Source organism: Ptychodera flava, chromosome 19 (genome assembly GCF_041260155.1).
Source record: "Ptychodera flava strain L36383 chromosome 19, AS_Pfla_20210202, whole genome shotgun sequence".
Taxonomy (NCBI): Eukaryota; Metazoa; Hemichordata; class Enteropneusta; family Ptychoderidae; genus Ptychodera; species Ptychodera flava.
Window position 1 is genome coordinate 21,768,272 of NC_091946.1, and position 20,533 is coordinate 21,788,804.

At 37.9% G+C, this 20,533-nt stretch overlaps 1 protein-coding gene across 2 annotated transcripts; it reads right to left on the reverse strand.

Moving 5' to 3' along the window:
• Positions 1-526: 526 nt before the first annotated feature.
• On the reverse strand, positions 527-20,318 carry LOC139118898 (uncharacterized). Of its 2 annotated transcripts, none has more exons than XM_070682460.1 (8): positions 19,915-20,318; positions 16,528-16,697; positions 15,112-15,214; positions 10,059-10,170; positions 8,382-8,579; positions 7,239-7,399; positions 5,273-5,384; positions 527-2,891 (listed from the first exon to the last, which is right to left on the reverse strand). In XM_070682460.1, the coding sequence occupies exons 1-8, from the start codon at positions 20,197-20,199 to the stop codon at positions 2,764-2,766; spliced, it is 1,269 nt and encodes a 422-aa protein (XP_070538561.1). In that variant the 5' UTR covers positions 20,200-20,318; the 3' UTR covers positions 527-2,763. The 2 variants fall into 2 exon arrangements, with proteins under 2 accessions (XP_070538561.1, XP_070538562.1); XM_070682461.1 differs by having other exon boundaries at positions 20,062-20,316.
• Between the last annotated feature and the right edge of the window lie 215 nt (positions 20,319-20,533).

Sequence of the window (20,533 nt, forward strand, 5' to 3'; positions counted from 1 at the left end):
GTAATAAAATGGCCGCCTGGCGGCCATATTGGATCGTATCACAAAACAAATTGATGTGCATATCTATGACATTGGTCAATGTCCTTGTACCAACTCTGAATAAAATCGGTCGAAACATGCCTGAGTAATGGCTCTGTACATGAAAAAATCGTAATAAAATGGCCGCCTGGCGGCCATATTGGATCGTATCACAAAACAAATTGACGTGCATCTGTATGACATTGGTCAATGTCCTTGTACCAACTTTGAATAAAATCGGTTGGAACATGCCTGAGTTATGGCCCTGTACATGAAAAAATCGTAATAAAATGGCCGCCTGGCGGCCATATTGGATCGTATCACAAAACAAATTGACGTGCATCTGTATGCCATATGAAGTAATCCTTGTATCCAGTTTGAATGAAATCGCTCCAGGCATCTCAGAGATATCTGCGTGAACGGACGGACGGACGGACGCATGCACGGACGGACGCACGCACGGACATGACCAAACCTATAAGTCCCCCGGACAGTGTCCGTGGGGACTAAAAATGACCAGAATTTTTTCAAATTTATCTGATGTATAACAATATTGCAACGATTGATGACTACAAAACTGAAGAAGACGCATGCTTTTGCATTAAGAGGCACACATTCTGACCCTGCAAGAGAGTTCAAATTTTAAAGCTGCTATGAAGTTTTAACTTATCCTTTGTCACAGGAGAAATATTTTTCATCTCAAATTTTCTTCACAAGAAAGAGGACATTTTGATAAAGTTGACAATCCTTACAAGTTTGTAGCCAGCTCACATATAAAAAAATGAGAAAATGAACTTGCAAAATGTTAAAATACAGTAAAATGGCAGTCTGAAAAGTCTCCCAGAAAAAGGTATGAAAGTGCCACAATTCTTGAGTTACATAGAAGTTAATATATGCATTCTAGTGTGTTCAATTATATATGGAAAATAAATTGAATAAATTGATAAAAATGTCGGTTAATGTTGGATGAAACTTGTGAAAATACTGGCTCAAAACTCTATATTTCAATAAGCAAGTGAATAAAAGCTATCATTTCTAATAAAGAGTGTGTAGACAGCTTTCAAGTGTACTTGGTAAATTACAAATGTAAACTTTGTTTGCACAATACAAAATGTCCAGATATATAACATTTAAAACTCTAAGTCTCTTTCAAAGAGCCTTCTTCAATAAGTTTGTGGTCTTGAAGGAACATAGATTATACTTTCATCAAACCATTTGCATGGCTAAATTTTGACAAGATTCTTTTAAAGGTATACAGTCACCTGTAATCTAAATATGCCCACATATGGTTCCTTGGTATTCAAAATGCCCATGTGAGGGCGCTGTTTTTAAAAAGCAGCCATCCGCTAAAAAGCTGTGATTGGTTAGATTTTCACTTTATATGGTAACTGTGGCAAAATTGGAACAGGTGAAAGTATACCTTTAAACGTAACAAAATTCCCAATATCCCAATAGTATCAATACCTGAATGGGATCATTCTAAAAATCAATCAAAATCTATCACAAAAAAGGACATACATAATATATCTATCTATATATATATTGATGGTATTGAAAATATGATAAAAACAATTTCAAATTTTGATAATTTAATTTCTTTTCTTCTACAGTCTTACAGAAAATCTTTGCTGTGAATAAAATTGGAATTATAAAAGTTTGAAATTGGAATTGTGTAAAAAACTACTTTCACAGTAGTGTCATATGACCATTACACCATCCGTATTTTCAGGTAAAATGTACATGTACTCTGTCTCAATATTACCAGTTATAGTAAACAAGAATTTTCATATGCAAAGTAAATTGTAAGTTTGGACAGTGTCTTGAAAATGGCATGTACTGGGCATATCCGTGAGAGTTTTCACCAAAAGTCAAGAAAAATAGAACACTAGCAATAATAAAATTTCTCTATGGACGAATTTATACAATCTTTTTAATTTGTCAAGCATTAAGAATTATTTCATGCAAATAGAACATGGCAATTAAACAATATTCTGGAAACTAATTCTAGATATTGATGATACTCATCATAAATATTTACACCTCATAAGTACACAAATCAAGTGTATTTTTCTACAATCTAATTCACAGAGTAAAAATTAAAGATTTTCATGTTTGGCTGCAGTACAGGGTGTTCCGTTCAAAATGCACTGTTCCATGGAAAGTGAGGACTTCTTTTTCAGGCCTATAGCTAGAGAAAAATTCTTTCCCATTTTAGCATTGAGGACCGCGACTAACCATTTAAATAATGCCCCTTGATGCATTTATCAATGAGATACTGGTGAGCTGCAAATTTGTATTGTTTACAATTGCTTTTTTCTTACCCAAACTTAAGGTAATAATTGAGTTGATGTACCTGATAACAGAATTGGCTTATGTCATTCATGTGGTATCATCCCTGCAATCGTAGAAATCAAATTTGAAAGTTACCGATCAAGTAGTTTTCTACACCCTTTGGTATCATGCTGAATTCTCATCAGCTTTAGGAGAAATCATCGTCTGAAAACCAGGGTTAATTTCACTCAAAAGAAAAGGAGATTTATTTGATCGCATGATCAGTTCATGATGGGATTTTCAAATCTCCGATACAGATCACCAGTTTTGTGTCTCGATAAATGTGCAAGATCAGAATGCACTTTTAACAAGTCAATGTCTGGGCCATGTAGGCCATGAAAACCTGACTTCAAAGTCATGGCACCTTACATTTTTCTCTCTTCTATATAATCCTGCTGTCAGTGTGGTTACTGCTCACACATGATTGCTGATAGACTGGTCTGCATCTGTGTGCAGACTGAAGGCTGTGTTGAAGACATAGTTGTCTGGATCACTCTGTTTCATTAACATTATACCTTTGCCACTGACAGCTAGGTAGTAGCCTACAACAGATCAAACGAAGAATTTCTATCTGTAAGTTGTGGGATCATTATCATTCCACTATTTCTGTTAAGAATCATAAAGATGTGAAGCAAACGCCGTCTTTTCTGCAAAATCTTTGAGGGCAATGTAATGAACACAATGCTAATTCTTGTGAATGATAAATAGCGAATATGTAAGTAGGGATTTTACATGATATTGATAGATAGCTACAATAATGATAATTTATATTTCAAAAGAAAGTTCTCTTCAAGACCAATTGATTGCATTTTGTTTGATGAAAGTTGGTTCAGTACGTGCAGAGATATGTCCTGTTGAATTTGAAAAAATCAGCTTCCTATTTAGAAATGATGCCATGGTAGACACCTGTAGTTTTCATTACAACCAGGTGACCCATATTGAACATTGTTTGAGAAACTAGAATTGCAATTTCTAGTGCTTTTTGCAATAACTCAAGCATTTCTTTTTGAAAACTGATGATTTTTTTTGTGGAAATTGCTGATGAAATGTTCAATGGTTTTTAATTTTATAAATGAAAAAATTATTTAGAATGCTGTTTACAAGGTACACAAATAAACAATACCTGTAAACAATCAAATGATACCTGTGACATTGATCACTGTATGCATTATGTATTGTGAACACCAACAGAAATATGATAATCATATTCCATCATATATTACTTTGCATATATGAAAAAGTTATTTAGATTTATGTTTACAAGGTTAACAAATAAACAACAATACCTGTAAACAATCAAGTGATACCTGTGACATTTTAGAACTTTATTTAAATTTAACAAAATATTTTTTTATATTTTTTTTAATTTGAACTTCGGAATTTTTTTTTAATTTTTTTTTTGTGTGATTACAACTTTTATTAAATGATTATGAAATATGTCTGATTAATGTAGATTTTAAGTTTAACAATTACAGAGAACTTTTCCAAAAAGTCAAAAAACTTTGTTCTCAACCCTTTTTCTACGCCGTAAAACAGCAACACGCATTTATAGAATGAAAACTGCATTAAACTGGATGCAAAATTACGCTGCCCCGGAAATACCATAGACCCTCAAAGTCAGTGGTCCGAAATACAAACCAGTATAAAAACCAATTTTTCCAAAGTCCGGAACACCATCAATGAGGAAAGAACAAATTAATAATCTACGGCCTTTTTCTTCAGAGAGAACCAAAATAGTCCCCTTCTCGGGAACTAAAGATCGAAACTAAAATTTCAGTATAGTATCGGCAAAGTGCGGTGCACGTGAGAAGTTCAGTGTGGTATCGGCAAAGTGCGGTGCACTTGCGTATGCCTACACTGCAGTGCTGGCTTGTCATCTTCTCAGTGTCTATCGAAAAATATCACCCGGAAATCAAACTACTTCGAACAAGATAACGTTTGAAAGGGTAAAGTATGTAAATATATTTCTAGATCCTTGCGTTTAATAAGAAATCAGACAAATCTAGCTGCAAAATCGTGAAAGTCGGAACTCAGCTTAGACCGCCTAACACAGAACATGCAGCGAAGCGCTGATTACTTGTATGTGATTCCTGGGAGTGCCTGGATGTAAAGTTGGGGTTAAATCATACTCGCTATAAAGGGCCTACTTAAGCATCATTTTTCGCATCGTCAGACTTGTAATTATTGCAGAATTACAATTAATATTTATCATAAAATTAATTTTTGGGCCGAATGTTTAAGGAAATCAAGATTTTCTTTCAAAAAAACACACAACAAAACACAAAGTTTGATCATTGATTGAGTTTTTCTCGGCCGATTTTAACGTTTGCCCCACAAAATGAAGCCCATGATCTCGTCTTTCGTACCACCCCTTAAAAAATAGTGATGCGATCGGAATAAGTCATGCGTAGAGCCTATCAAAGAGGTATATATTCGATCTCTTTCGCGGGACATTTGAGATCACGGCACAACGCTCATAATGGACGCCAAATCGCCGGTACGCGTGAGTTTGTAGTCGTGCTGCTTTGCCATTTATCGTAGTACAAAAGTGAAAATTTACCAAAATGAAGTTAAAATAATAATCTTTAGCACTACAGTTTCATTTTCTCTGATTATTTGGTCTATTTAAGAATTAACATGAAAGTTCGGACTAGACCTGCATCGAACGCGTACATTCAACACAAATGTCATGTGACCTAAAATCGCGAATACCGTAAGTGAAATGGCTAAATACTCCATGACTAGAGTAAAAACTCACAATTTATTCATATCTGCTTGATTTCACAAAAACCTTATTTCGCATATCATTTTTTGATGCCAGACTGAAATATTCAAAGGACCAAATGATCTGAAAGAAGTTGCTTGAGTACTGACGGATAAAATTAAGACGAATCAACATGCCAGATTTTTGTATTTTTCTTACCTCTAAAACAGGCAGATTCAAAGACATCTCTGTCGGTGTCTTTTGCCCACTTCCTTCTGTAGAATATCCTTCCATCAACATGTTTCACTTTGTCCAGGCTTAAGTGGGGCTTCTGAAAGATGAAGATAGAGGCTATTTCACCAAAGACTTTCACAATCAATTCCTAAATCAATGTTAACCCTTCCACCCCCAGTTCCCTGTATACAGGTCCAACTTTACCATAGAAAACAATGGATTTGGGACAAACCATGGTGGTGAAAGGGTTAATGAAAGCAAATGGGCAATTCAACAACAATGCCACTATCTTTTGGGGCTTTTATCATGGTTTCATGCAGTCATTTATTTTCTCCTTGTGATATTATATGATTAATTTTATGTATATAGTACTGAATGGTACATGAACTAACAAAGCCACGACCATGAGATATATCACTTTGATTATGGCTGCTTAAGGCCAGAAGCAACAGTTCTTCTTCTCGATGAAAAACATACAAAAATCTCTTGTACGAGATGAGCAAATTCACTCGGTATTCCATTGTTCTGGAGATCTGTATCAATGAAAGCTTAGCAGTCTAGTTTGCTAGTCTCACAGTGTAGTTTGCTAGTCCTGTTGTCTAGTTAATACTAGTCCTGCAGTCAAGTTTGCTAGTCTTGTTGCCTAGTTTAGTAGTCCTGCAATCTAGATTGCAAAGTCCTGCAGTCTAATTTAGTTGTCTGGCAATCTAGATTGTGTGTCCTGCAATCTAGTTTGCTAGTCCTGCAATCTAGTTTACTAGTCCTGCAGTCCAGTTTGCTAGTCCTGCTGTCTAGTTTGCTAGTCCTGCTGTCTAGTTTGCTAGTCCTGCAGTCTAGTTTGCTAGTCCTGCAGTCTAGTTTGCTAGTCCTGCTGTCTAGTTTGCTAGTCCTGCAGTCTAGTTTGCTAGTCCTGCTGTCTAGTTTGCTAGTCCTGCAGTCTACATGTGCTGGTCCTGCAATCTAGTTTGTTAGTCCTACAGTCTAGTTTGCTAGTCCTGCATTATAGTTTGCTAGTCCTGCTGTCTAGTTTGCTAGTCTGCTGTCTAGTTTGCTAGTCCTGCTGTCTAGTTTGCTAGTCTGCTGTCTAGTTTGCTAGTCCTGTTGTCTACATGTGCTGGTCCTGCAGTCGAGTTTGCTAGTCCTACAGTCTAGTTTGCTAGTCCTGCATTATAGTTTGCTAGTCCTGCTGTCTAGTTTGCTAGTCCTGTTGTCTACGTGTGCTGGTCCTGCAGTCGAGTTTGCTAGTCCTGCATTATAGTTTGCTAGCCTGCAGTCTAGTCCTACTAGTACAGCAGTCTAGTTAACTAAGTTTACCAGTCCTACAGTCTAGTTTGCTAGTCCTGTAGTCTTCCTGTGGTCTAAGTTTGCTAATCCTGCAGTGAACCGTGCAAAAGTCCTGCATACATTCTCCATCACACAAGTACCTCAAATTGCTGGTCTGTTAGACCAGTGGAATGGTGTATTAAATGATAAGAATAAGAGAAGAAAATTGGAAATTCAGAATTGCTCATTCCTGATAAATGTGGAGCATCTGTTCCAAAAAGGGGCTTGCACTTGCTTTATGAATGTACTTGCTTTTGTCAGAAGCAGTAGTGAGATCAAAGCAAGAAGTCAGAGAAAGGGAGTGGCTAAGGAGTTCCCTCAAGCAGTGTGCCTGAATTCCTGATTGGCTATCAGAGAATCACATTCTTTGCCTGCTTTCACACATGCTGGGGTGCACTTAGGAAAGATAGTGGGCTTATATATGGACCTCGTGAAAATATTGGACATACCGGTAAGTATAATTTAGGACAGAAAGAAACTTGATGTGGAATTGAATGACTTTGCTTCTGGATAGTGGTAGTGAACATGATTCCTTTGTCTATGGTATGAATTTTCATTAGAAGATAAGAAGGCCACTACAGCTGTGTCTTCCCTTTATATCAGTTTCAAAAGTTGAACCTTTGATTACCTTGAAGACAAGTTTCTGATATCTTCCCGCTGAGACGGCTAAACACTTCTTGTATTCACAATTGTAGAGGATGACTGCAATGGACGGGTTTTCATCTCCACCGATTTCATTGACTGAGCTAAACGGCCATATAACTCTGTACTGGTACATGATCCATTGTCCTGTGATTATTAAAACCAACAACAATGAAGTTACAAGCCGAGTCTCAAAAAGTCTTGACATAACTCCATGACCAATGGACAATTACTTTACAAAGGAACAATATCAGTTGTTAGAAGACAGCAGTGATTCATGCAAAGTCTATTAATGAAGTTTTAAGAGTACCGGTAATAAGAGAGCAAATATAATTTATTATAAACCTACATCTGTAACATAACAGACTTTCATTGTACAGTAAATTTCAGTATCCGTGGATACAGAGTCCAATAACTTTGGGTGTTACTGAATGCTACTTGACCTTTGGCCTTATAAATTATATCTCAGTACCGGGAAAAAAACAATTCACTTTTTTCAAAATGATACATCTAACCATCAGTAAATCATACAGTGGATGGTGGCCAGTAAAAAGCTTTGAAATAATGCAAAATAATTTTCTGAACTACAATTTTTTCACAGTTCACTGCACTGTGAAGTAGTGTATGTAGCGTATCACACCGCATTATAAAAATGTTATAGTTTCCATTTTTCTTGTAAAATTCGACACGAAAAGGTGTATCATAATAAGGGTTATCACTAGACACTGTGATTAGTCCCAGTACATTGCAAGCTTTGGTATTGTCTTCAACACTGAGCATATCCGACAATACCTCTGCTAGTATCTTGTGAATAACCTTGTAGTATTTTGTGAACACAGAATATTCATTTTCCTCACAAGCACCTCAGAATGTGCCAAAAGACCAATCACTTTATCGGCCAAGGACATTTTTTTATAAATACTGATAATATATCACATTATGGTCCATTTGAATATGCATTGTTCAAGAAAGGCCCAAGGCTTGGTTCCAAATAAATACAACATCAAATTCTCGGGTCCATCATTGAATATGCATATTGATTCCAGATCCATGCAGGAATAAAAGAAAACATGCGAGAAGCAGGGATCTGAACGAGTTACCATAGGCTCACATAAGTCTAAAAACTCACCTGATTTGTCATCAATCTTTGCTGGGGCTACTTGTAATGTCTTGCCATTGCTCATGGAAAGAAAGGAGCTGGAATCATTCGAAGGATAGACGTACGTATTGTACTTGTCATAGTACACCACCAGAGGGAGCCCATCATCAGATTTCTCTATAAACTCCTTTTCAACGACAGTAACTTCTTCAAATACAATTTTACCATCTAGAAAGAAAAAAAGCACATCATATGAAAGAGATCACATGGGTATTACATAAATAAACATTTTCAAAAGAAATCCATCGATACTTTTGGGTGAATTTCTCAGTATTTCAGTAATGTACATTGATATGATATCTACATAACCAATGTTATGTGTGTAAAGCCTATACATATTGCCAGCATCGTCATTGTTAAAGAGTAAATTTTACGACAAAATGCATTTCCCAGAAATAACAAATGAACATTTTACTCAGTGTGGTTGTGTTGATAAGCCAAACAGTGACCCTTTTTGAGATGACATCTTTGGACATACTCTTTACACGTAACCTTTTGAGCCATTCTTGACAGGTGTTAAGCATGTTAGCTGGGTACATATTCTGGACACCTGGTGCAACCACGAGGCTGAGGTTCAAGATGTATTGATGACCCTATTGCTTTTGTTACTTACTATTTGTTTCTTGGACCTTGTAAATTATTTATTAACCTTTACTAATCGGACCTCTTTTGATGATGTTATTGGGGAGTTCACCATAACTCTCTACTTGGTACACAGAACATAACAAACTACAGAATTAACCAACAAGTTTGCCGCTTGAATGTCTTCATTAAAAGCAACGGATCAAATCAAAATAACACTTTACAGCAGCTTGACTGAAGAATACAGGGCCATTGTTACACTGCGGTACAATTCAACACTATCCTATGGGGTATGTTTGTATATATTCACCAAAGGCACCCTCTGGCAAGCACTGATTTCTACCATTATGAGGATGGGGCACATGCAATGTATGTTGTTGGATGAATAATGTTAATGAACATAAGGAAACACAAAAAAGTTGATGAGTTTATGGGTATCAATCTAAGCTTCCGAGACAATGTACCGGTATATTACAGAAGTATGCACCTTGAAAGTGCAACTTTTGCTTAAACTTTCCTCAAAAAAACTTTCAATCATTCTTTTTCAAATCAAGAATGAAAATCAGCGGTTACTGCGCAAAGTTTGGAATAAGAGAAGCAAATCACCCAACATTTACCTATAATTGAAATTCAAAATGGCTGCCATCCCTTTGTTAAGTCCATGGAGCAAAATACAATTTTTGATTTTTTTTAAAAACTACGACACAGAAAATGTTTCTTATTCCAAGAGCTCAAAAATGGGCCCAAACAAGTGATAAAAATGAAAAGAATTGTGAAAATTTCAGTCCAAAAATCTGTCCCGAGGTGCATTCTACCTTAAGCACGTAATGGCTTGCTGTATTGAGAAGCTGAACACCACCCATTTTGATAAAATTGTGGAAGTAGAACAAGAAACTGCATTTTCCAGAACAAAAATAACAGAAAAACATCAAATACACACACAGTTGGCACTCAAACTCAAACAGACAGACCCACACATATACTGACTCTGACATACGCATTAGTATCAAAGACAACCTGATAAAGTACCTGAATGCCAAAAATTGATGAATCTTGTTGACTTACTGTGAGTAATTATTTTAATCTTAATTTCGGTGAATGTATAAACCTCGATAGGACCATCCTCATCATCATCATCATCATAATCAGGCTCATCTTCTGCCTTCCTCTTTACAGTCTGTGAAGGAAATATAATTTCACAGGGTTAACTTTTCGTTGCAAATGTTAACATGATAATGCTCACATGTACATTCTTGATAGAAGAGCAAATCATACTTGAAACTCAAACAAAAAAGTATATAATATATAATACTACACATTATTATACACCTGCATCAGTAACCTATAGAATTCTGTAGAACAAATAGTTTCGGTATTAGAGGACGCTGAGTACAATAAGTATAGGATAAAGCCCAAGTACGAGGGCTCTTCTGGTATATAAAGTCCAACCCAACGATAAAATGTCGAGGCCGCAGGCCGAGACATTTTATCGTAGGGTTGGACTTTATATACCAGAAGAGCCCGAGTACGAGGGTTTTATCCGACATAAAAACTATCGCCCCTAACTGATATATTTTCGTTTCAATGTGTTTACGTCAACCGTCCCCTTTGTCAATATAACATGTTTAGGATATGAATTAAAACTTTTATTTGTGAAATAGCCTTCCAATGTAATGGAACATCCTATAAATGCCCTAGGGCACATTATATAAATGCCCTTGGGCACAGCAGATTTTGTGTTGCAGCTGGTTTCCGCTGTGTTACCAAATTTGAATATTAAAACGTACCAGATGTCTACAGAATATGACATGTTCACTTTTGATTGGACAGTACTTTACTACGGCGCTGTCATTCGTTTCTGGAATTTGGTGACCAAGGCTTTACGAGTAAATAAAACACCCTGAATTTAGCACTCTGATTGGTCAATCAACAGTAGAAAAACTATCTACTGTTGATTGACCAATCAGAGTGCTCAATTCAGGGTGTTTTATTTACTCGTAAAGCCTTGGTCACCAAATTCCAGAAACGAATGACAGCGCCGTAGTAAAGTACTGTCCAATCAAAAGTGAACATGTCATATTCTGTAGACATCTGGTACGTTTTAATATTCAAATTTGGTAACACAGCGGAAACCAGCTGCAACACAAAATCTGCTGTGCCCTAGGGCATTTATAGGATTTTCCATTACATTGGAAGGCTATTTAACAAATAAAAGTTTTAATTCATATCCTAAACATGTTACATTGACAAAAGGGACGGTTGACGTAAACACATTGAAAACGAAAATATATCAGTTAGGGGCGATAGTTTTTAAGTCGGATAAAACCCTTGTACTCGGGCTCTTCTGGTATATAAAGTCCAACCCTACGATAAAATATCTCGGCCTGCGGCCTCGACATTTTATCATTGGGTTGGACTTTATATACCAGAAGAGCCCTCGTACTCGGGCTTTATCCTATACATGTTATTGGATGCTATTTGACCTTTGACCTAATAAAACCTTTCTGTCAACACAGGGGAAAAGAAGAGAGGATTTTACATTTTTACAAAAAATTACATCTAAACATTTAGTATGTCACACAATGAATAATGGTCGGTCAAAAACCTGTTGAGTGAAATTATGCTGCTGAACTACAATTCCTAGCATGTGCACTGTGCTGGTTGAAGTTTCGTTCCTTGCATTTAATGGATGTGCTGAATGTGTTTCCAGTCTGCTCATGGATCATAGGACATAGTACGAGATGGGCATCCTCAAAATGCCAGAATTGCAACTTTTTCTGGTAAAAATTGGACAGAAAAGGTGTTCAATTATGTGGTTATTTACTAAATACCAGCATCTATGTCCTCGTTCATTGTACACTTTGATATTGTTCCTTCTTGGACTCTGCTGCACAGTATGTACTGGGACACATATCCTGGTATTTTGTGAATAGACCTTTTCCCGGTTATCCCACAATGCATTGCGGTGACTTTATCAAACACCTTGTATAAGCTCAAAACAGCGAAAACATGCTGATTTGTTTTGTACAACGGATTGTGTATAATCTAACCATCTGCGGCGAAAATATAGGTCAGGGTGTAATCTACCATAGAGTTCTATGAGTAACGTACCCTGCGTGTACCCTACGGCTAAAAAGTTCTATGCGTAACGTACGCTTTGAATACCCTGGCGCGCACTGCATCACGAAACCAGTAAAAGAACTATAGATTATACTACTTTGGTACTGAGTGGGTTAACCAGAGTCTTAAAGTGCTTTTCTAGGCTAAACTAGACTGTGACTGTGCATATTTTCTTTGCCATTTTTCTTAAAGACGCCCATTGGTTATAAATACCGGATTACATGAAAGGACACTCATTATGCAAAGAGACGCGGTGCGAGTAACTTGAACTGAGAGCTCCAGAGATTGCGGTTTTTGGCGTGTTTTTTATGGAAATATATGAAATAGGAATGCTCTACAGCAGGGTAAATACCTGATCAATACATAACGATTCCATATTTTTTAAACCAATAAGTTTTCGGGACAAGTTTAGTGAGTAATTGTGCGTAGCCAGTGAGAATGTCGATCCAGGGGACGCCGATTGGGTTTTGAATACCACTGTCAATCAAACCTTGTGCAAAGTAAGACACGAGTCAGCTGTATGTGTACCTAATGTCGATTTGCATTCGCCTTATCTGCTAACGGTGACTAAAAAATAAATAAAATATGTGTCAAGATTTCCAGTGTCGAAAGTCGTACGCAATAGTTTCTTCACAGTTCTCCAATTTTAGTACCTACCACTAGTACCAGCCGTATTTCTGGGGATAAAAAACGTAATCAGACGACATTCAAGTCGATTACATCTTAGTAACCTTGAACACGGTCCCTCCACAAAACGTGCCGTGAAGAAGAAATGTATTTTCGGGTTCTCTCTTACTGGAAAGTTTGATGGCCCTGAAAAGGGCCGTTTGGTTTGGTTTTGTGGCTTCCACCGTACACCACACGATGGCAAATGTGTATGGTACGCCTGGCAGATTTGGATATAACGATCGGACAACATAAGTCACGTAAAATGGCATGTCAATTTTCTTCTTGTGACGAGTACGTCATTGACCTGCATCAGATGCTGTTTTCGGGCCAAAAATCGCTCATCACGCCAAGCGTGTGTCCGGTCTAGGATGTCCCAATACTTCCGACTGAGTCAGAGTCAGACAGACGTGCTGTCATTGCTAAACTAATGATGCTAAACTCAGAATGATAAATCAAGAAATGTTCAATACCCCGGCACAGAGGTGTGAAGCGGTACGGTATCCGTGTATAGTTTTCCGATGGAGTGTCTTTTGTCGAGTCTACTAATAAACCAAATGTTTATTTGACCATGGAGCTAAAAAGGGATGATTTGACTTCCTCTATTTTGTTCCGTCATGGAGGTAGAAGGAGAGCTCTCTACCTCCATGGTTCCGTGGTCACTTCAAGCATACGTATCCACGTGAGCAAGTGCCATCGTATCGATAACCGACGCGATGCAGTTCCGCTGCATATCGATCAAAGTTCATTACGTCTGAGAAATTTACGAGATTTCCTGTCCAAGTTTTTGAAATGCATCTGATTTTTGTACGTTTTTGGTTCCAATTCAAACGAAGTCTCGCAACATAAAATTGGCAAATAATGTAATACACGATGATCTGGACTTGTTTTCTGACTTCCGACCGCCATCTTGGCCTCATAAAAGTTTTACGTTGGCTGGTTGAGTACGTCCGGATCACGGTTCAATCTTCAGAAAATACTCATTTTATATTATTTCGACACCGATGTTTCCAAATTTAATGAAAAACATTAGTTCTTAGAATTTGGGAGATTCGAACGATGCAGATCGTGTTTATTGCATACCAGCACATTGACTTGTAATTTTGCGGGTCGAGGCATAGACAGTGGAGGGGGAAGATGGTAGAGGACACTGTCCGCATCCGGCGCCAAGCGACACACTGCTGGAATCGGTGAAATCTGTAACTCGAACGCACTAAGAGTATGGTGAAAACACCTCATGCCAAAATATACGTACTCTGACGTGCTCATCGACATTCAACATGAATTTATGTTTGTAAATCTACCAATATAGCGGCGTTTGACGCAAAACAATGAAAACGATACTATGTTGACAGTGTGGAGTAACCACTAATGCGCGATCCTGGGATTGAGAACGGCGGCTTTAAAGGCACAGCCTCCCTTTAAAAGGGCGCGAAGGTATGGCGGCATTCATTGTGTAAGTGGACACCACACAGGCAACATGCTGGCACATGCTCCAGAAAATACCACTTTTTAGTTTTTCCGGCCGCAAAAACACAGACAGACTGCCAAACAGTCAGTGCGAAGCAGGTGCCGATCAAACCTTGCGGTTATATTCAAATTCTGAAGCGACTGGAAGACAATTTTTTAGGAAATTTGAGTGTTGGTGGTGGGGAATCAATGACCGTTGGCGATTTGAACGGACCGTCCATCAAACGCTCCTATAAACTCTGTTTGGGGGAATAGCAAAAGGTGACAAAAGGTTGAGATCAGTTTGTGTAATTAAAGTTATCGAAATCAAACATCGTACTGGCCAAGTGTTTGACTGGGAGGAGAACTCCATTAATGCGAGAACCTGGGATTGAAAAGTGCGGCTTTACGTGCCTGAAAAGTGGAAGACTTAAAATTTTGCTCAAACTTTTCCCATTGAAATCTTCAACCATTCTGCTACCTGATCAAGAATAAAAATCTCGGATATGTTCAAACTTTGGTACTGGAGGAACAAATTACTTAACATAATATCAATATGTGATATTCAAAATGGTCATCATCCCTGGATTAACTATCTGAAAGAACTAAGACGTTGAATGAATTTTCTTTCTCCATTAGCTTTAAAATGAGCCCTCACAAGTAGTAGATCAGACAAGAATTGTAAAATTTGAGAGTCTGGATATCTGTCTTGAGGCACAATCTACCTTAACTTTGGCAAGCTAGCTTTTGATTTAATGATAAGACACTGGAACTGCAGCTCTGATTCACTCATTCAGACCACAACCACTCTCTTGAGGGCGCTATACAAGATTTCCACCCACCATACACCATCAATGTCTGTATGCAGATTTACTGTACTTACCATAATGATTTCTTCATCAACTTGATAGAAACGGTCCAAAATGTGGCTGTGCTCAACTGTAGCTACTTGAAGTCCATTTACTGCATGTAGGATGTCCCCAGGACTGTTTGGAAAGGAAAACCATGTCATGAAAGTCATTCTACAAAACAAGCTTACAACCAAGGCAGCATGTCTGACTCGACTTGGCATCGCAATCAGATTCAGAATCACTTTGAAACATTGCATGAAAATGATTCTAATACTGATGTACTCAAATTATCAGTTTCCGGGTCAGATGTGAGCATTTTCCGGACATTAGAGTGAGGCATGAAACATGTCCTATTAAGTTGCACTTATCAAAGACTTGAACATTTGAAGGCCACTGAAAATATACACATGTACACATTATTTTGAAGGACTTAACCTGCTATAATTACGTTCAAAGTTAATTCAAACACATGAAGGTTTTCACTCAGCACCACTTTTCATAGACTGAAAGATCTGTCGTTCGAGGGCAATCTCTACACTCCCCCCCCCCCCCTCCATGGAGCGTAAAGAGCGCCCTCAAACGACAGATCTTTCAGTCTACACTTTTCACTGACTTGATTGCAGGAAAAGGTATTGGGTCACATGGATGATTGACATAAGTTGTGAAGTCAACACAACAATCCTGGCCTGCTGACACATCGAGGTCTCATTAAAACACATGTTTCATATTCATCAACAAGTGGATGTCTAAATGAACAAGTCTAAATGTGCTTGCATTCAGCACTGCTATGCTAGAACGGGCCTCGGGGACAGATATTCGGACTCTCAAACTTTTAGAATTCTTTTCTGATCTACCACTTGATGGGGCTCATTTTAAAGCTCTTGATGTAAGAAAAATTTTCACCAATTTTTTCAAAAATCGAAAGTAGTTAACATGGGGTTGGCAGCCATAACTTGATTACTTTAAGAAAACACATTTTAAACTTTTGATGCATTTAACAACATTAGGTTTTCTCAGAACAAGATGTTCATGAAGTATTTGTCTCTTTAATAAACCTGAGGTTTTAAAATTTTTTTTGAAATGAGATTTAAAACAGTTGACGGACATGAAAGTTTTCACAAAAAATGTAAATGTCTGGGAACAGTTAACCAATAAAGTAAAATATAGAGACCTCTATAGTTTGTGAAAGTTCCTTTCCTAAATTGGACAAAATAATAGAGGTGGGGACAGTTAGAGAGAGAGAGAGAGAGAGAGAGAGAGAGAGAGAGAGAGAGAGAGAGGGAGGGAGGGAGAGAGATCAGTTTGGGGGAATTAGAGATTGACCAAAGAGATACCTGCATGTATATAGATAAAGCCATATCAGGGTAAGTGATGATTTGTTTGTTAAATGTGAGAGAGGGAGAGATATTTGAATCAATATAATAGACATCATAAGCAAGCATGTATACCTCAACTTTGACCTCTTGACAAATTCATGACTTCCATCAACTTCAGTTATCACATGTTTCTTTTTCTCGGGTGCACTGTTGTCAACATCAGTACTGAGTTTTATCCCAAGTGAGTGAAGATGACCGTCTGTGCATGGTATCTTTAAATCTGAAGTCTCGTTTGCAATATCCTGAAAACAAAAATATACAAATATGTCAATTCACCTTTTGACACGTGAAATGATCAATGGATAAAGACAAGCATGCAGTTATCATATAGTTGTATACAATTAGTTTTTGAACATCGGAATTTAAATGTCTACTAAGATTAGCTGTCAAAAATGGCAATATTGCGTATTGTTCGGTGATGCTGACGGCCTGCTGTTTGGAAGATGACTGCCAAATATACTGCTGCAATTGTTGTGATATGGCCTGCAACCAAAAGAGTCAATTTTGGCCACTCATAGCTGTCACTTATTTTTCACCCTGTCACCACAATGGTTCAGCCCAAACTCATCATTAGCAAAGGTGCTTGCAGACCTTCACGTTACTTAGTGAACAGTGACAGGTTACATGTAATCGTCTGACCTAATAAAATGGCATCTTGAAAATATACCCATATACTACAGACAGATGTGTAATTACCCCAAGTGCTTATGGATTCTGGGAAACTCGTATAAATGCGCAATATTTCATGCGTCCTCATGTTTAGTTTTCTATTACACTGGTGTTATATTTTAAGAAAGCATATCGAAATGAGACTTCTTAGTTGGTATGTAAAAGGTACAAAGTACAAACACAATCTTCATGAGAATTATGCAATGATGAACAAATGATCGACAAATTCCACACATTTTTTTTCTCTGTAGTTTCAAAATATGTACTGCCACATTCTGAAATCCTTTTGACATTGAGAGTAGTTAAGTGAGCCTTCAGGATTCAGTCGAGTTTATTGGCAAATGATGATGGATTTACTGTAATCACCAATTATAGTACTTGAACAGCTCAAATGATTGTCGCTCATGAAAGCTGAGGCACTAGAAACATACATTGTAGTTCCTTACTTTAGTTTCAACTCCCCCTCCTTCATGCTAAATTGGTTTGAGGAAAACTGTTGTTTATCATGTATGGAGAATACCAACCTGCCTTCAACATATACATTATGCAAAATGTACACACGAATATAGATTAACAAACTTTATATTTAATACACTTCTTCAGTGTTTCAAACAGTCTGTATTCTTCTATCAGAGTTCAAGTATGGTTTTTGCTTTTCAGGTTGTCATTATTTATGTTCCATTTTTCCTTGATGAACATGCAGTAAGTATTGCGTTGGAACCGTAGTCCACACATGTAAAACTGCACATGAATACGTGTTCCATGACTCTACCTCTTCTGTCATGTTTCTCTCGTCCATTCTGTTTTCCTTTTGGTCTGATGAACCATCAAATTTGCCTGTCTGGATCATCAGTCTTCTACATAATTGGTAGCAAGATGTTCAATTGGTACTAACTTTTGAAAAACAGTGGTTTGACCACAAATAGGTGTGATTTTGCTCATGACGGCACAGCACAATTTGTGCAAACTGTGTGAAGACTGTTCATTAAGTGTCAATCTATAATGATTTTTCCTGGCACAAATGCATCGAAAAATATCAAAAAAAAAAGCTTTTCATAATTGTGTGTAACAGACTGCTGGTCATAAATACTCAGGGTTGTGTTGCAATTATACACTTTACATATTGGTATTTGTTATAATTTCATGGTCTGATTCATTTTTTTTGTTACAGCAGATTTCAATTGTGATTTTGACGAATGCAAAATGGACTGGGGTCATACATGTACCTCCTCCCCCTAAACTACAGAATTACAGATCGACAGCCCCTACAGAGGGCCCTGGGAAGGCCATATTGGATGTGTCTAATAAAATGCCACCAATGAATGAATGACAGTAAAACTATCATGTTGAAAAATTCAGCTGCTGGAAAACAATTTCTTTAAATATCCAGAGAGTTTTGATTCATCAAACAGCAAGTACATGGAAACTAATTTTTTCTCTAGTTGTTAGGATTTCTCTGTACTGATTGTTTGGTGAATCTGAGGAATTCATGAATGCAAAACTACCTAAATTAACTGCAACTTTATAAGATCCTACACATCTAAGCAGTTCATGACAAGTTTTGCTTAGAAATCACCAGGCATCACCAAAAGCACAGACAACATTAGCCCTGCGTACAGGTCTGTGTGTTCCTGGCGTTATACGGCTGTATAACGCCGGGAACACACAGACCTGTATGCAGGGCTAAGACAACATTAGCAACCGCATTTAGACAGCAGTTCTTGAACAGAAAAGTTTCTTTCAAACTCAACATACAGGTGTTCATGGGAAGTCAAATTCATACCATGATGACACACAAACTTCTCTATGTAATGTAGAATTTATCTTCAGGAACTAGTTTGGTGAGTGTCATGCAGCAGTTTTAATTATACATATATAACTATATTTGTAATTTTCAATTCAGTGTGTGTTGGAAAATCATGGTGTTGTAACAGAATCTTAGGGTTGTCACGGCATTTTGCAAAAGTACATTCATGTCATTAAATGTGGTGGTAATGTTGCTAACAAATCGATGCTGCTTCCGCGTGCATGTGACATGACTGGAATTGGACTTTCCTGTGACGACAACGAGCTAAAAATAACTGGAAATATTCAAATTTCTAACCACTGGCGCATTATTACGGCGTCACAATGCACTTCCCCTTTCATTGAGGTACATCCATGCATTGATTACTGTAGCTAGTGGTGTAGCCGACACCGCACCGCTGTTCTGGTGCTTTCTACATCGATGAATCATGAAGCAGCGACGACTTTTTTTACTCATCATTGGTCGTGTTTAACTCGTGTTATCGTGGCAGGTAAGCTTGACTGTGAGGTTGTACAGAATTACAAATCAACATATCGTATATAGTGTCAATATATATTATATAAAAGACATGTACATAACAGAAGAAAGTCATGAGAATTATTGCCCACACAGTCGCTTGTGGTTCGATTATGGTAAAAAACCAGAAACCTCCATGGTCGATACACGGCGATAGCCGCTGTATGAAGCATTAGAAATCTTTTCTAATGCACAACACAACATCCCTCGCCGTGTATCGAATCCCGAACGACTGTGAGTGCCTAAATTCGATCGTCACAAGATAAATTTACAATACCCTTTCTAACTAACACCAATGAGCTACAGCATCATCACCATGGAGTTAGGAGCGAGACAGCACAGTGTCAATCGTTTTCAGCGGCATGCTGCAAGTGCAGCCGTATACGATAGTATGGAGCTACTTGGTTGCTCCATGGTAAATACGTATACTATCTTCAGCAAAGATCATTTCAATATCACTTACTTACCAAACTCGCCTGCGGCTGCACACAAGACCTTACTACCTCTGCAATTTTATGTTCGAGTTCGTCGATGCCATGCTGAACCGCACTGGTCACCTGTCCAATGACAGTCTTGTAAATCGGTTCTGAGTTTGGATGAACTATGTCACGTACCTGTCCACTGGCACTAAGCTCTTCGCTCTCGAGATCAAGTCCGCCAAAAGCAGACGTGACGGACCTCTGCCTTTTAGTAGCCCGGCCGTTGGCGACTGGTGAAGGCGATCGATCTCGGACAGTATTGTGTCCTATCATATCTAATGTTGCACGGGTTCGGCTTGATTTTGATGTCAAATATATTGCTTCTACGGACGTTTTGGCGAAAGCTGCGTGGAGGCTTCCGCTTATAAAGCTAAGCTATCGTCTGCGCAGCTGCAGCTGGTTGTGGGAATTCCCCCAGCTACTAAGGTGCGTCCATTATTGTGTGGAGGACCAAGGCCAATCAAGAGAGCTTCTTTCTAATCCACAGAAATTTTACATCGTACCAAACTACGATACAAAGGCATTTGATATGTTTTATTTGGCTATGTATACCTACACAATAAACATTCTCCTCCAACGGTTTGGTCATTACTGTCCAGGAACTTTT

Coding starts and splice junctions, on each gene's coding strand:
- LOC139118898 (XM_070682460.1), bottom strand. CDS start 20,199: ATGATAGGACACAATACTGTCCGAGATCGATCGCCTTCACCAGTCGCC. Junction 15,215..16,527: donor GTCAAGAGGTCAAAGTTGAG/GTATACATGCTT, acceptor CTTTCCAAACAG/TCCTGGGGACATCCTACATG. Junction 5,385..7,238: donor ATCAGAAACTTGTCTTCAAG/GTAATCAAAGGT, acceptor TTCATCTTTCAG/AAGCCCCACTTAAGCCTGGA.